The sequence below is a fragment of the Arachis hypogaea genome, chromosome 14 (assembly GCF_003086295.3).
Source record: "Arachis hypogaea cultivar Tifrunner chromosome 14, arahy.Tifrunner.gnm2.J5K5, whole genome shotgun sequence".
Classification (NCBI taxonomy): Eukaryota; Viridiplantae; Streptophyta; class Magnoliopsida; order Fabales; family Fabaceae; genus Arachis; species Arachis hypogaea.
The window spans coordinates 129,330,763-129,345,683 of NC_092049.1; the positions used below are offsets into that span (position 1 = coordinate 129,330,763).

The following is a 14,921-nucleotide window of genomic DNA, read 5'->3' on the forward strand; positions in this document are numbered from 1 at the left end:
TGGTTTAAAATGACAGCAATACTTTATTATGTTATGAAGTGTTTACTCTTGCAAGTGTTCTGTCATATAAAAAGTGAAACAAGGTTTGGGAGATACTATCTACATATCAAAATTAGACTATACTTTTTTTTGGAATTAATGAAAAAAAAGCATAATAATTAATAAGACTTTCCTTAACATATGATTATAAAATGTAACTCGAAAGCCTTGTTTGTCAGCATGAAATTTTAAATTTTCATTTTTCTAAACGCTAACAAATCATTAAAAGGAAATAACAAAATATAGACGTTTGATAAATTTATATTGAAACTATTTTATAAGTGTAGCTTGAGAAATTAATTTCAAAAGTTAAGAACATTCAGGGCTATGTTATTTTAAGACTATTGTATAACTATCTGCGATTGAATAAGTAATTCTGTCAATAAATTTACAATACTGTCAATAAATTTATAACACTCCGTAAATGAAGCACAAGAAGCAACATTCAAAATACTAAATGTGGGTTTGGTTTTGGCCGATTGCGACAAATAAATATGTACCGGCAAGAGAATTTACATAGGAAAAAATATATCTTAGTTCTATGCTCCCACAATGTTTATATAGGCTATAAGATCACTATGTATCAAATCAGTGTTAAAGCTAACACCCCTATGTTTATCAGCTTGTTAAGTATGTGAAGAAGTGCTGCCAGCCTGCCACTTAGTTCTCCAGCATTCACATATTGACTTCTTCCAGTGCCAGTATTTGCAGGCACATTAACTGACCAACCATCTATGTAAAACAAATTTTAAGGCTGAATAAGCATTACAATAATAACTAACATAGCCCCAAGCAACGAAAAATACAGCTAACTTTATCATGGCATCCTATAATTCTCATTCTTTCCAGAAATTAATTAAAAGAAAAGTTTCAATTAGTTAGCAATAAAGGTTTCATTTGAACTACAACCGCTAACAGATACATTATGCTTAGGCCTTAAGTTATGGCTACAAGACATTGTGGGCTTTAAGAACAAGAAAATTTCTTGGTTGGAATGGAAAACGAACAACTTAGGAGCTTCACCGAAAAATAATGAAAATAAGGGAATACAACTAAATGTCAGCGAAAAAAAAAAAATAAGGTTCAAGTTCACATAACATCAGCTATCAAGCAAGTATTATTGGATCTGAATGAAACAGATCACCGAAGACAGCAAAAAAAATGGCACAAATGTCACTTTAAGCTTCTGTGATTTCAGAATTGACATTAAGGATATGAATAAAAACACATCGGATCCAAACACAAATCATAAAGAAACAAATATGAAAACTCACGAATACACACAAGCAACGTAACTTGAAAAAGAGGAGGAGGAGGATTTTGTTGATGGGGCACACGCACACACAACATTCACATACAAAGGAACTGGATTTCCTTATATGATACTTCACTATCACATCTAATTAGATTATAGGGGAAAGCCATCAAAGCATCATTGAGTTCTGTTCACCATTTTCATCGACATTCCATAAGTGAGATTTCAAGATATAGATTTAACATATGTAAATTATGGTCTAACAGAGATAAAATAGTTTGGAGCAAAAGGCTACCTTTGTAACCCAGAACAGTTGCACACCTACAGCACAATTGACAAGATCCCTCTTCATCCTAGCGTTCTGCACCAACTGCTTAACACCAATGTAGACTCCTCCTATGACAACAAAGGTCAATGCATAGTTGCCCATCATCTTGAAAGTTCTTATGAGGCCTGGACGAGCAACGTTTCTCTCAACACGAGGAACATGATTCCAGGTGGCAACAACAGTACCCAGAGGGTGCCAGAAATTAAACCAGTTGTTGCACCCTTAATAGTTTTCATCAATGCAGAGTTGTAGGCAGCATACTCCTTATGAGAATCATGTTTTATTCTCTGACCTCTGAAATCAATCAATGCAGAGGTGAATGCCAATGCTGACCCAGCCTGAATTGCGGTTTTGATGCTCCCTTACAGGAAGAAGTGTTCAAATGAGTGTAATCAATTCAGTATTGGTGAAAAAAAAATCATTTAAATAAAAGAGAATTAATTCATTTAAAAAAATTCAGTGTTTATATGCCTTAATTTCAGATATTTATATTTTTAACCTTATTTTATAAATAAAGGAGAATTAATTTATTTGTCTCCAATTTTTATTTAATTAGCATTTAATTGAAACTAATTTATAAATTTGTAATTGAAAAGGTATTTTAAAAATGGATATTTTATATTTAATTTAATATAATATCTCTTAATTTTATTAAAATTTAACAAAATTTTAATTTGCCTAAAAATTCCTAATTTCATATTTGTCCCAAATTAAACCCTAATTCTCCTTTGTATCTAACCCTAGCCGCCATTTGTCCTTCCCCTATTACACCCACGGCAGAGGAAAACAAAAGAAAATAAGGAAAGAAAGAAAAAAAGGAGAGAAGAGAAGAGGGAGCCGGCGCGATGGGTGTCACTGCCACCGCCGCCGCCGCTGCTAATCGAGAGAAGGGGAGATCCAAGAGAGAGAGAGAGAGCGTTGGTGGGAGAGGAAGACCGCTGCCACAGCTGCCGCCGTTCGTCCTCCAGCTCGTCGCCACCATCGCGGATTGCCACTGACCTCGCGCCCGTCGCTGCCGACCACGAGCCAGAGGAGAAGAAGAACGATGCTATTACGCCGTTCCTCGCTGCAGATGAAGCTCGCCGCCGCAGCTGTTACTATTCGCGCCGTCGTCGTCGCCGAAGGGAGCCATCGTCGCTGTCATCGGAACAGAGGGCGAGAGAGAGACAGAGAGCTCGCGGTGGGGGAAAGGATAGGCGCCGCCGTGCTGCGTGAAGCTACCGCCGCCGTTCCTGCTGCCGTCCAGCCTCAGTTAGCACCGCCGAAGCTCCTGCCATCACCGTCGTTGAGGAAGCTCACCGGAGTTGCTGGAGGCTACCGCCGCTCTACCTGGTTCTGTTTTGAGTCGCGCAACCGTGTCCGTGGCCGCCGGAGACCGTATCTGAAGCCTCTGTCTTATTGGGTTTTGGTTGTTGCAAGTTACTCGGCTATACGCTGTTGTCGGAACCAGGCCAGATTTACCGGTAACTGCTTCCTCCTTTCTTGAATCTGTTCTATTTCTATTTTGCTCCGCTATTCTGATTTTATTGATATCCCTGCTGCCTTACCAATCGGAATAGTGTTACTGCCATCAGGACAGATGCATAGGTCCTGATTATGTTCTTTGCTGCTCCATCGTTGTGTTTTCTATAGCTGCAGTAAGTTATTTTAACCTTGATATCCTTACTGCTATTATTTTGCTATGAATTATTGAGAATTTCGTGATATTGACGTTCTAGGTCGAGTTTCGGTAATTGCATGGTTGGAGTAAAAGTTGTTGTGAAAGTAAACGGAACTGCGGTTGCAGCTGCCGCTGAATGCGAGCCGAAAGAAAAAGAGTTTATATCTCGTAGTTAGATCGCAATCGAGGTAGGGATTTTTCTTAAAATCTAATTTATATTACAGAGTTGTGTGATTATATTTGTCTTGTGGATGTGATTGCTTGTTGGACTGAATTATTGGGTGTTTGATTGTTTGAGTGAAGTATGGTTGTTGATAAGAAATGGATTTGGAAAAGTCATTTACTTGATTATTATAAAAAGTGGTTTTTCTTGAATTGAAGTTAAAGGGGTTTGATTTTGACTTTATAAATAATTTTGGAAAGTGATTGCGATTTGGAATTGGTTGAGAAAGGATTTGAGAAATGTCTGAAACAATTCAAAGGAATTTGAATGAAATTGAGAATTTGAGTTGAAACATGAAGGTATCTGGTGAAGAAGAAGGTAGGGGAAGAAGCGGAGGATAATGGCCAGGAGGAAGAAGGCAACAAGTAGTTAAAATTAGGGTTTAGTTCTCAAATTTTATATGGGGAGAATTTTAAAATATCAAAAGATTTGTATCTTTTGATGTAATTTTTAATAAATTTAAATAAATTAAATATAAACCATTAGATCGTTTATCAATTTAATCTAATGCTTTAAATTAAATGGTACATCAGATAAACTCAAAAGACTTGAGATGATTTTAGACAGACCACTTTTTATCTATCAATTATATTTGGGTATAATAATATAAAAGTACTTTTTTGTTTATTTATTACATGAAAAACATCTTTTTTTTAAGGAAAAAAGATCTTTTAAAAAAAAGATGTAAATTACAGTTTTTCAAAAAAGATGTTTTTTTATTTTTTCTAATGCTTTTACTTTTACTACTAGAAATTTGCCAAATACGCCAAAAAATAAAAAAATCTTTTTTAATAAAAAAAAGATATTTTTTTTAACAAAATAATGGCGTCCAAACAAGCACATAATCTTATATAACTACTAGTTATGGGCCACACACCTCAAACCTATTAAGCATAAATTCTACGTGTACATGATAATGATTTAGATATAGTTATCTTGGTGTGAACCTGTAAATTGATAAATATTAAATAATTTGATATGTTTAATTAAATTGTTATTTAATAATTTTAAATTATTAATTTTACTATAAATATATACAACTGCATATAAATTTTTATTATATGTATATACAAAATTAAAAATTAAATCAGTCATCAATTATTTATATATAAATAAATATATTATTTAATTTATTTATTTTTAAAATCTATTTTATATTGTTAAATGTATTTTATACATAACTTATTTAGCGATTGATTTTTATATTAATATAACGTGAATGTTATTATTATTATTATTATTATTATTATTATTATTATTATTGATAAATAGTTACTTGTATGTTTTACTAAAATTTTTGTATAAACATAATAAATTTGGGCTTGAAGTAATAATGGATCAATTTGGTCCAAGTAACATAATAATCAATTCAACCATACTCATCATATGCTCTTTCACCACAGCTGAAATATTAAACCAATTGGGCTTGGATCACAATTTCTGACTCAAATATCATAACCATGTTTTCAGCTAACATAATCACAACATCAAAGCTGAATATTCATGTTACAATTGGACTTGTACCAGAATTCTTTTATTTTCAGTCCAAACATACCTGCATAGCAGAAATATTAATTTATTAACATATGTGAATTAATATTTTTGCTATTTATCAAAGTAATAATATTTAGTCATCACAAATATTAGTTTGGAGTTTTCCAAACTCATCAATCTCCCATTTGATGACAAACATTATTAAAATTGAAATGAAAAGAAATCTAAAGATTTGAGTATGAGTACTCCCTTTGAAGATTGAATTTCTTCCCCTTTCTAAATGTCACATGGCTCCCCCTTGATGTATGCTATTTTACCAAGGAAAGCACAAACCTGTAACATTTTAATCAAGCTTCAAATAACAATGTTATTAGCATATTACATGATGCTAAATGCTTGATTTATGAGCAGATTTACATTGATAATAAAAAAACTCATATTTTTTTGGTGACTCATAAAAAAAAAAAAAAAAAAAAAACTCATTTGATATCATAAACTGATTTTCTACTCAATCTTTCATAATCAATCAAAGATTTATTTTTGAAGGAAGACATGCTGTTCAAATTGGTTAAAAAAATATTTTCCAACAAATCAGAGTAATCATAGTCATGGTAGGAAACATATTTTTCAAACATGATATAGTCTTTTCAAACACAACAACTTTCATCCTTAAACATTAAAGGAACTGCCAAAAATAAATCCAACATCAATCAATTTATCAAGGTAAGCCAAAAGTATTACAAACACAGTAAGCACATATTTTACCAAAATAAACCTCAAATAATGGCAGCAATCAGAATGTATTATCAAAAATATTTATATTAAAAAGCAATAATCAAATAAACATATATATTTATATATTAATTTATACATTTTTCAATTAAATAATTAATCACTAAATTAATTAAATATGTCATAATAAAATAATCGATTAAATATATAATAAATGCATAATCAAACTTATTTATACTAATATAATAAACTTTTGTATAAAATGTCAAATACTTATTAATAGCATGATTGAATAAATTATTATATTTTATCCCCCTTCAGTAAGTAGTGACTATATTGGATAACAAATTATTGGCCATCTAACATAACTCTAAAAATAATCCATGAACATATTCGATGACTTCAGCTACCAAATTAACTGGTTACCACATTTTTTCAATAATTAGTTAAAGAATTGTTAAATCATAAATGTCACACCAGTTTCTGAATTTGTGTCCTAGTCCTTACCATTAATTAAAGCACTTGTAAAGTTGTAATTGATATGATACCATGATGTTGCTTGCCTATATATATGTGTGTAGTGTGGTTATTATATACGTGCAGAACAATACCTAATTTATATATGGCATCGCCACTGTTAATGAAAATGATGATTTTAGCTTTCTTCTTCTTCCTCATGGTTTTATCATCAATGTCATTACCCCTTCCTCCACCATCACCGTCACTAAGTGATGGCTTGTCCCTCGAGCTCATCCCACCACATTTCCCAAAATCTCCATTTTATCATTCTAACCTGGTAAATCCCTTGATTTCCCCATATAAACAAGACGTGGTAGTAAAGATTGGTATTGGTACCATCGATATCGAGGGTGATGTCGCTTACAAATCTTATCTATTAGCATTGGACACTGGATCCGACTTAATATGGATTCAATGTGAGGAATGCAAGATTCAAGATGAAAACCATAGGTGCTATCCTCAGAAAGAAGAACCGTTTCCGGATAGCAAGTCAAGAACTTACCAACCTCTGCCTTCAAGTCACCCCCTCTGCAAACCCAGTCGCTCCGACGAAAAAGGCCACTGCATATACACGGTGAAGTACAAAACTGGATCCATCAAAAGCACAGGCGTGCTTTCCAGTGAGACCTTCAGATTCCCCTCTACTTCGTCACCAAGTGGTACGGAGGCGGTGAAAGGGATTGTCTTCGGGTGCGGTTATAAGAACTATGACGATGACGGTAATGCTGGTGATGCTGATAGCAGGGATTTTTGGCATGAGCCCTGGTCCCCTTTCTTTTCTAAGCCAATATAAAGCAAAGAAATTTTCATACTGCATGGTTCTGCGCCATGTGAAACCCTCCTCCAACCTACCTGAGGTTTGCCTCAGAAGTGAAGCCGTTAACAAGGTTCCAGACGGTGGATCTTTTTGATCTTTTTGACTAAGGCAACTAAAAATCACTTTGTTTTGCAGCTGGAAGACCTTGGAGTAAACGGCAAGAGGCTTCGGATTGATCGGAGGAGGCTTGGAAATCAGCAGTTAGTTGTTGACTCTGGCTCCACTGATTCACTTATGCTGAACGGTGCCCATGAAAAACTTGTGAGTAAATTAGATAGCATTCTAATTACCGCAACTGGGGACTTTGAAAAGGATGTCGTAACCTTTAAAGACAAAATTTGTTATAAGAGGATGAGGAAGCCACAAGGATTTACTGCCAACATACCAAGTGTCAATTACTACTTCAAAGGAGGTGCTCATCTCGATTTACCTCCTCAAAATGTTTTTGAACAGAAACTAAAACGGGACACAGAATGGTTCTGTTTCAATATTGTCCCAGACCAGCAAGTGAATCTCTTGGGTGCCTACCAACAAGCTGACTTTAAGTTCATTTTTGATACCAAGAAAAATACGCTGCAGTTTGGTCCAGAGAATTGTGCTCAAAACAGTTAATTAAATCAAATAAGCTGACTTTATGTATATGCTCCAGCTTTACCACTAATTAATAAATAAATCCAATCTTATATATATATATATATATATTGCATTGCATTATTTCTAGCTAGCAACTTAAGTGTTACTTGATATATCATCATCCCTCTTCAATCGCTCACTCATATCTCAACTTATATTGAGACTATACATCCTCCGTTTGTGTCTTGTTTCATCGTTGAATTTTCACTAGACGCAGCCTTTTTTTTTCTTTCAAATATAAGAAAAATTGAATTTCAACTATGCTATTTGAAATAACAAAAGAGCTTCTATTGTTCCCTTCCACACCAATAATAACAATGCCAACAAAATCTTCTTCCACCTTGATCTTGATCGACGCAAATACATGTCTTCTACTATTATACACTCTTGTAATGGTCTGTTACTATGTAATGTTACACCCACACCCCAACCGGATTCAACAACTTTAGACTTACGAGTAGGATTCCACTTTCGCATATACAGCCCAGCCATCAGCAATGACCACTGCGTTTATCTAGATTACCCCGTTGGCGATGTAGATTCCCCATACGATGATGATTTCTACATATTTGACCCTTTAGACTTGAAGGCTTATCTTGTTTTCGAACCTCTAAAACAACCTCTTTCTTACAAAGTTATTTTATTTGGTGAAATGGAAGCTCCGTTTGGACATTATTATAGTCGTCTCAATCAACTCAAACCCCGAATTGGGATTCGTTTGTATTCCTCAGAGACGTCTTGTTGGAGTAGTGTTGTTTGCAATCTTCCTAATGATTTACGTGTCCCAGAGGGAGTTTATTGCAATGGTGCTGTTCATTGGTTTCGTTTAGATGATGACAATTCCGTTTATTTCGATGTCAATCGGCTTTGCTTTGATAAATTGCCTGCAGTCCCTGCATGTGTTGACTCAAATTCAGAGCTCTTGGGTGTTAAGTATTTAGGAGAATGTAAAGGGAGGATGCACTTGATTCTATCTGATAGTTTGGAGTTTGATATTTGGGAATTAGAGGAAGATTACTCTTCATGGGTTGCCAGATACCGTGTCAATCTTAATCGCATGCATGATGGGGAAAATCGGCCTTGTGCTGGAATCTTTCAAGTAATCCATTTTGTGTGTTAAGTTTTGTTCTTCGCCAAGAAGAAGAGGAGGAGGATTCCATGCTTGTGTTGTTCCAAGATGGTAAAATAATGTCTTATAGCCTAAAAAATTATGGTTTGAGGGTTCTTTGTAAATTAGATAGAGTGCCTAGATCTGTTCATCACTACTTTGAGACTCTGTTATCTATTGGAAATTAATAGAGTTCGATGTAGAGCAAGTGCATTATTAGTTCATCCAACATTGGAGCAGTGATAGATGTAAAACTTCTTCTGTATGTTCTTCAAATAATAAAAAAATAATTTTAAGGTGGTTTTTGTTCTATTCTTTAAATGTAGAAATAACACTACACTAAATACATATGCTTGTTTAATGAATAATGGCTAGATTTAATTCATGCGTTGCTAGGAATTGGAAAAGTATCATTTTACACGAAGAACCAATTTTTGGTTTATGAAAAACACTATGCACTGTTATTTCAAATAGCATAGTTGAAATTCAATTTTTCTTATATTTGAAAGAAAAAAAAGGCTGCGTCTAGTGAAAATTCAACGATGAAACAAGACACAAACGGAGGATGTATAGTCGTCAATATAAGTTGAGACATGAGTGAGCGATTGAAGAGGGATGATGATATATCAAGTAACACTTAAGTTGCTAGCTAGAAATAATTCAATGCAATAATGCTGTCACATATATATATATATATATAAGATTGGATTTCTTTATTAATTAGTGGTAAAACTGGAGCATATACATAAAGTCAGCTTATTTGATTTAATTAACTGTTTTGAGCACAATTCTCTGGACCAAACTGCAGCTTATTTTTCTTGGTATCAAAAATGAACTTAAAAGTCAGCTTGTTGGTAGGCACCCAAGAGATTCATTTGCTGGTCTGGGACAATGTTGAAACAGAACCATTCTGTGTCTCGTTCTAGTTTCTGTTCAAAAACATTTTGAGGAGGTAAATCGAGATGAGCACCTCCTTTGAAGTAGTAATTGACACTTGGTATGTTGGCAGTAAATCCTTGTGGCTTCCTCATCCTCTTATAACAAATTTTGTCTTTAAAGGTTACGACATCCTTTTCAAAGTCCCCAGTTGCGGTAATTAGAATGCTATCTAATTTACTCACAAGTTTTTTATGGGCACCGTTCAGCATAAATGAATCAGTGGAGCCAGAGTCAACAACTAACTACTGATTTCCAAGCCTCCTCCGATCAATCCGAAGCCTCTTGCCGTTTACTCCAAGGTCTTCCAGCTGCAGAACAAAGTGATTTTTAGTTGCCTTAGTCATAAGAAGATCCACCATCTGGAACCTTGTTAACGGCTTCACTTCTGAGGCAAACCTCAAGTAGGTTGGAGGAGGGTTTTTCACATGGCGCGGAACCATGCAGTATGAAAATTTCTTTGCTTTATATTGGCTTAGAAACGAAAGGGGACCAGGGCTCATGCCAAAAATGCCTGCTATCTGATAAGCATCACCAGCATTACCGTCATCGTCATAATTCTTATAACCGCACCCGAAGACAATCCCTTTCACCGCCTCCGTACCACTTGGTGACGAAGTAGAGGGGAATCTGAAGGTCTCACTGGAAAGCACGCCTGTGCTGTTGATGGATCCAGTTTTGTACTTCACCGTGTATATGCAGTGGCCTTTTTCGTCGGAGCGACTGGGTTTGCAGAGGGGGTGACTTGAAGGCAGAGGTTGGTAGGTTCTTGACTTGCTATCCGGAAACGGTTCTTCTTTCTGAGGATAGCACCTATGGTTTTCATCTTGAATCTTGCATTCCTCACACTGAATCCATATTAAGTCGGATCCAGTGTCCAATGCTAATAGATAAGATTTGTAAGCGACATTACCCTCGATATCGATGGTACCAATACCAATCTTTACTACCACGTCTTGTTTATATGGGGAAACCAAGGGATTTACAAGGTTAGAATGATAAAATGGAGATTTTGGGGAATGGGGTGGGATGAGCTCGAGGGACAAGCCATCACTTAGTGACGGTGGTCGTGGAGGAAGGGGTGATGACATTCATGATAAAATCATGAGGAAGAGGAAGAAAGCTAAAATCATCATTTTCATTAACAGTGGCGATGCCATATATAAATTAGGTATTGTTCTGCACGTATATAATAACCACACTACACATATATATATAGGCAAGCAACATCATGGTATCATATCAATTACAACTTTACAAGTGCTTTAAGGTAACGTTTGGTGGAGAGACAGAGACGGAAAGACTGAGACTGAGAGACAAAGACTAAGAGATAGAGATTGAAATAAATCTCAGTATTCTGTTTGGTGCAAAGTGAGAGACAGAAATTGAAACAAGAATGAAACTCTAATTTAATTTATACAAAGGGTAAAATTGGAATTAATTAATTGAAATGAGTATATTTTTGGTATAAAATGTTATTAAAGTTTCAATCTCTATTTCTAAAAATTTTAGTCCCTGTGTCCCTACTTTTTAGAGGTACTGAAATACTGAAATTTTAGAAACAGAAACAGAAATTTTAGTACCAATCTCTGAACCAACAAACATGATACTGAGTCTCAATCTCTCAATCTCTGTCCCAATACTTCAAAACAAACGCTACCTAATTAATGGTAAGGACTAGGACACAAATTCAAAAACTGGTGTGACATTTATGATTTAACAATTCTTTAGCTAATTATTGAAAAAATGTGGTAACCAGCTAATTTGGTAGCTGAAGTCATCTAATATGTTCATGGATTATTTTTAGAGTTATGTTAGATGGCCAATAATTTGTTAGCCAATATAGTCACTACTTACTGAAGGGGGATAAAATATAATAATTTATTCAATCATGCTATTAATAAGTATTTGACATTTCATACAAAAGTTTATTATATTAGTATAAATAAGTTTGATTATGCATTTATTATATATTTAATCGATTATTTTATTATGATATATTTAATTAATTTAGTGATTAATTATTTAATTGAAAAATGTATAAATTAATATATGAATATATATGTTTATTTGATTATTGCTTTTTAATATAAATATTTTTTATAATGCATTCTGATTGCTGCCATTATTTGAGGTTTATCTTGGTAAAATATGTGCTTACTGTGTTTGTAATACTTTTGGTTTACCTTGATAAATTGATTGATGTTGGATTTATTTTTGGCAGTTCCTTTAATGTTTAAGGATGAAAGTTGCTGTGTTTGGAAAGACTATATCATGTTTGAAAAATATGTTTCCTATCATGACTATGATTGCTCTGATTTGTTGGAAAATATTTTTTTAACCAATTTGAACAGCATGTCTTCCTTCAAAAATAAATCTTTGATTGATTATGAAAGATTGAGTAGAAAATCAGTTTATGATATCAAATGAGTTTTTTTATTATCAATGTAAATCTGTTCATAAATCAAGCATTTAGCATCATGTAATATGTTAAATAACATTGTTACTTGAAACTTTGATTAAAATGTTACAGGTTTGTGTTTTCCTTGGTAAAATAGCATACATCAAGGGGGAGCCATGTGACATTTAGAAAGGGGGAGAAATTCAATCTTTAAAGGGAGTACTCATACTCAAATCTTTAGATTTCTTTCCATTTTAATTTTAATAATGTTTGTCATCAATGGGGAGATTGATGAGTTTGAAAAACTCCAAGCTAATATTTGTGATGACTAAATATTATTACTTTGATAAATAGCAAAAATATTAATTCATATATGTTAATAAATTAATATTTCTGCTATGCAGATATGTTTGGACTGAAAATAAAAGAATTCTGGTGCAAGTCCAATTGTAACATGAATATTCAGCTTTGATGTTGTGATTATGTTGGCTGAAAACATGGTTATGATATTTGGGTCAGAAATTGTGATCCAAGTCCAATTGGTTTAATATTTCAGCTATGGTGAAAGAACATATGATGAGTATGGCTGAATTGATTATTATGTTACTTGGGCCAAATTGATCCATTATTACTTCAAGCCCAAATTTATTATGTTTATACAAAAATTTTAGTAAAGCATACAAGCAACTATTTATCAATAATAATAATAATAATAATAATAATAATAATAATAACATTCACGTTATATTAATATAAAAATCAATCACTAAATAAGTTATGTATAAAATACATTTAACAATATAAAATAGATTTTAAAAATAAATAAATTAAATAATATATTTATTTATATATAAATAATTGATGACTGATTTAATTTTTAATTTTGTATATACATATAATAAAAACTTATATGCAGTTGTATATATTTATAGTAAAATTAATAATTTAAAATTATTAAGTAACAATTTAATTAAACATATCAAATTATTTAATAATTATCAATTAACATATTCACACCAAGATAACTATATCTAAATTATTATCATGTACACATAGAATTTATGCTTAATAGGCTTGAGGTGTGTGGCCCATAACTAGTAGTTATATAAGATTAAACATATTATAAAAACAAAAAACTAAAATCGTTCACGCCTCTGAAGATTTCTGAAATCTTCTTCTCTGCTCTTGCTATCCTCTCTCTCTCTGCTCGATCTCTATCAATCTTTCTCACTGTGCGTCGGACGCAAGATCTCTCCCTCTCTCCTCTCTTGTCTCGCAATCGAGCTCATCGCCGGTGTTTCAACGTCTCGCGGCCTTCCCTGGGCTCCTCCTCTCCGGCGACAGAAGCATTCGTCAGATCGTCGTCGCCCGTCGTCTTCTGGTTTCAAGTATTCGCCGTCGCGAGTCGCCGTGGATCATGGACCGGCGTAGGGTCGTCACTTGCTTCGTCGCTCGTCCTCTTCTGGGCTGGGGTCCTCTTCGTCACCCAGTCGCCTTTGGTAAGTCCATACATCATCACTTCCCCTGTTCTCCCTTTCCCAGATTGCCTTCTCCCTGTATTTTGAGATGATGTTGAATTGGTAATGAATTAATTTGTTAGTAATTGAATCTTGAATTTGTTGCTGTCTTGCTGAATAATCACCGAGTTTAATTTTTTTTTTCTTTGCTAAAAATCATCAGAGTTGAATTTATTACTGATTATCATCGAACCTTGAATTTGTTGCTGGCTTGCTCAAACACCCCCTATTATCTTTTCTATGCACTACTTGGGTATGTTACAGTTTTCATATGACCGGGCTTACAATTTGTTGCTGTCTTGCTCAAACACCCCCTATTATATTTATCTCTACAGTCTTCATATTGTACATTGCTTCATGATTTCAGTTTGTTTTTGCATGATATATTTCAACTGATAGCTTGTTTCCCCTGAATGAATTAAAATAAAGGTGAATCACTAGTTCCCTTAATCACTTAGGTGACACCTTTGAGAAAGCTTTTGAGGTAACTTCTCTGTCTTATATGTTTCCACCTTGGAATTGGTTTATGTCCACAGTTCATAACAAGTTACATGGCTTTGTTTGAATTAGTTGGGAAATATTTCTTCCACGCTTGAAACATCAAACCTGATCTATGTCTATTAATGATGTTTTATTATAGGGTAACAATGTAGTAACATCTTGCTTTTAGAAAAAAACAGAATTGTTAACTAGCTGAGACACATAGTTAACTACTAATTTGATTCTTCATTATCTGGTGTATGGGAATTGTATCATTTCAAGTATTGAAACAACATAACATTGTTCATCTCATTGCTGCTTCTCAAATTTCTTCAGGAAGGTCGAATGATCGTGGAGAGCAAGACAGCAGAACTGAAGACTCAAATCCGGCTTAAAGGAAGTCACGAGGACAATGAATCACAACTCAAGGCATCTCGAGAAGTATTGCCAACTATGTAATCGTGTGTTCTTGCCTCACTAATTTTTTTGACATAGTATTATGTAATTAAATACATCTATAAATTATTTTTATAGACAATATATCAAGATTAATTTTTTTAATTACTAAAGTGAAAAGATCAATATGTATTACGCGGCATATATTCGAGTCAGTTCACGAGCTAATGAGCTGAGTTTATTCAAGCTCAAGTTCGACTCATTTAATTTATGAGTTTAAATTTAATCTCAAGTTCGGCTTACTAGCTCACGATTTTAACTTATCGAACTATTAATGAGTCGAACTCGAGTTGACTCCTGAGCTGGTTTGATTCACTTCTAAC

The 14,921-nt window shown here is 33.8% G+C and overlaps 2 protein-coding genes and 1 long non-coding RNA gene across 17 annotated transcripts; 1 reads left to right on the forward strand and 2 right to left on the reverse strand.

Moving 5' to 3' along the window:
* Positions 1 to 383: 383 nt before the first annotated feature.
* LOC112744125 (uncharacterized) lies at positions 384 to 2,369 on the reverse strand. Its single transcript, XR_003172649.3, has 2 exons — positions 1,590 to 2,369; positions 384 to 771 (listed from the first exon to the last, which is right to left on the reverse strand). It is a non-coding gene; the product is annotated as an uncharacterized lncRNA (long non-coding RNA).
* Positions 2,286 to 14,711, forward strand: LOC112744126 (uncharacterized). 15 transcript variants are annotated; one of them, XR_011871327.1, is made up of 5 exons: positions 2,353 to 3,085; positions 3,182 to 3,259; positions 3,341 to 3,470; positions 12,278 to 13,644; positions 14,479 to 14,711. XR_011871327.1 is itself a non-coding variant. In XM_025793627.3 (2 exons), exons 1-2 carry the CDS (start codon positions 2,668 to 2,670, stop codon positions 7,241 to 7,243), a joined length of 459 nt encoding a protein of 152 aa, XP_025649412.1. In that variant the 5' UTR covers positions 2,383 to 2,667; the 3' UTR covers positions 7,244 to 7,756. The 15 variants fall into 15 exon arrangements, 1 of the variants encoding a protein (XP_025649412.1); XR_011871330.1 differs by having other exon boundaries at positions 14,092 to 14,580; XR_011871333.1 differs by having other exon boundaries at positions 2,367 to 3,085; positions 3,197 to 3,259.
* LOC140178737 (aspartyl protease family protein 2-like) lies at positions 9,990 to 10,835 on the reverse strand. The gene has a single exon (XM_072215968.1). The coding sequence runs from the start codon at positions 10,833 to 10,835 to the stop codon at positions 9,990 to 9,992; it is 846 nt and encodes a 281-aa protein (XP_072072069.1).
* Positions 14,712 to 14,921: the final 210 nt, after the last annotated feature.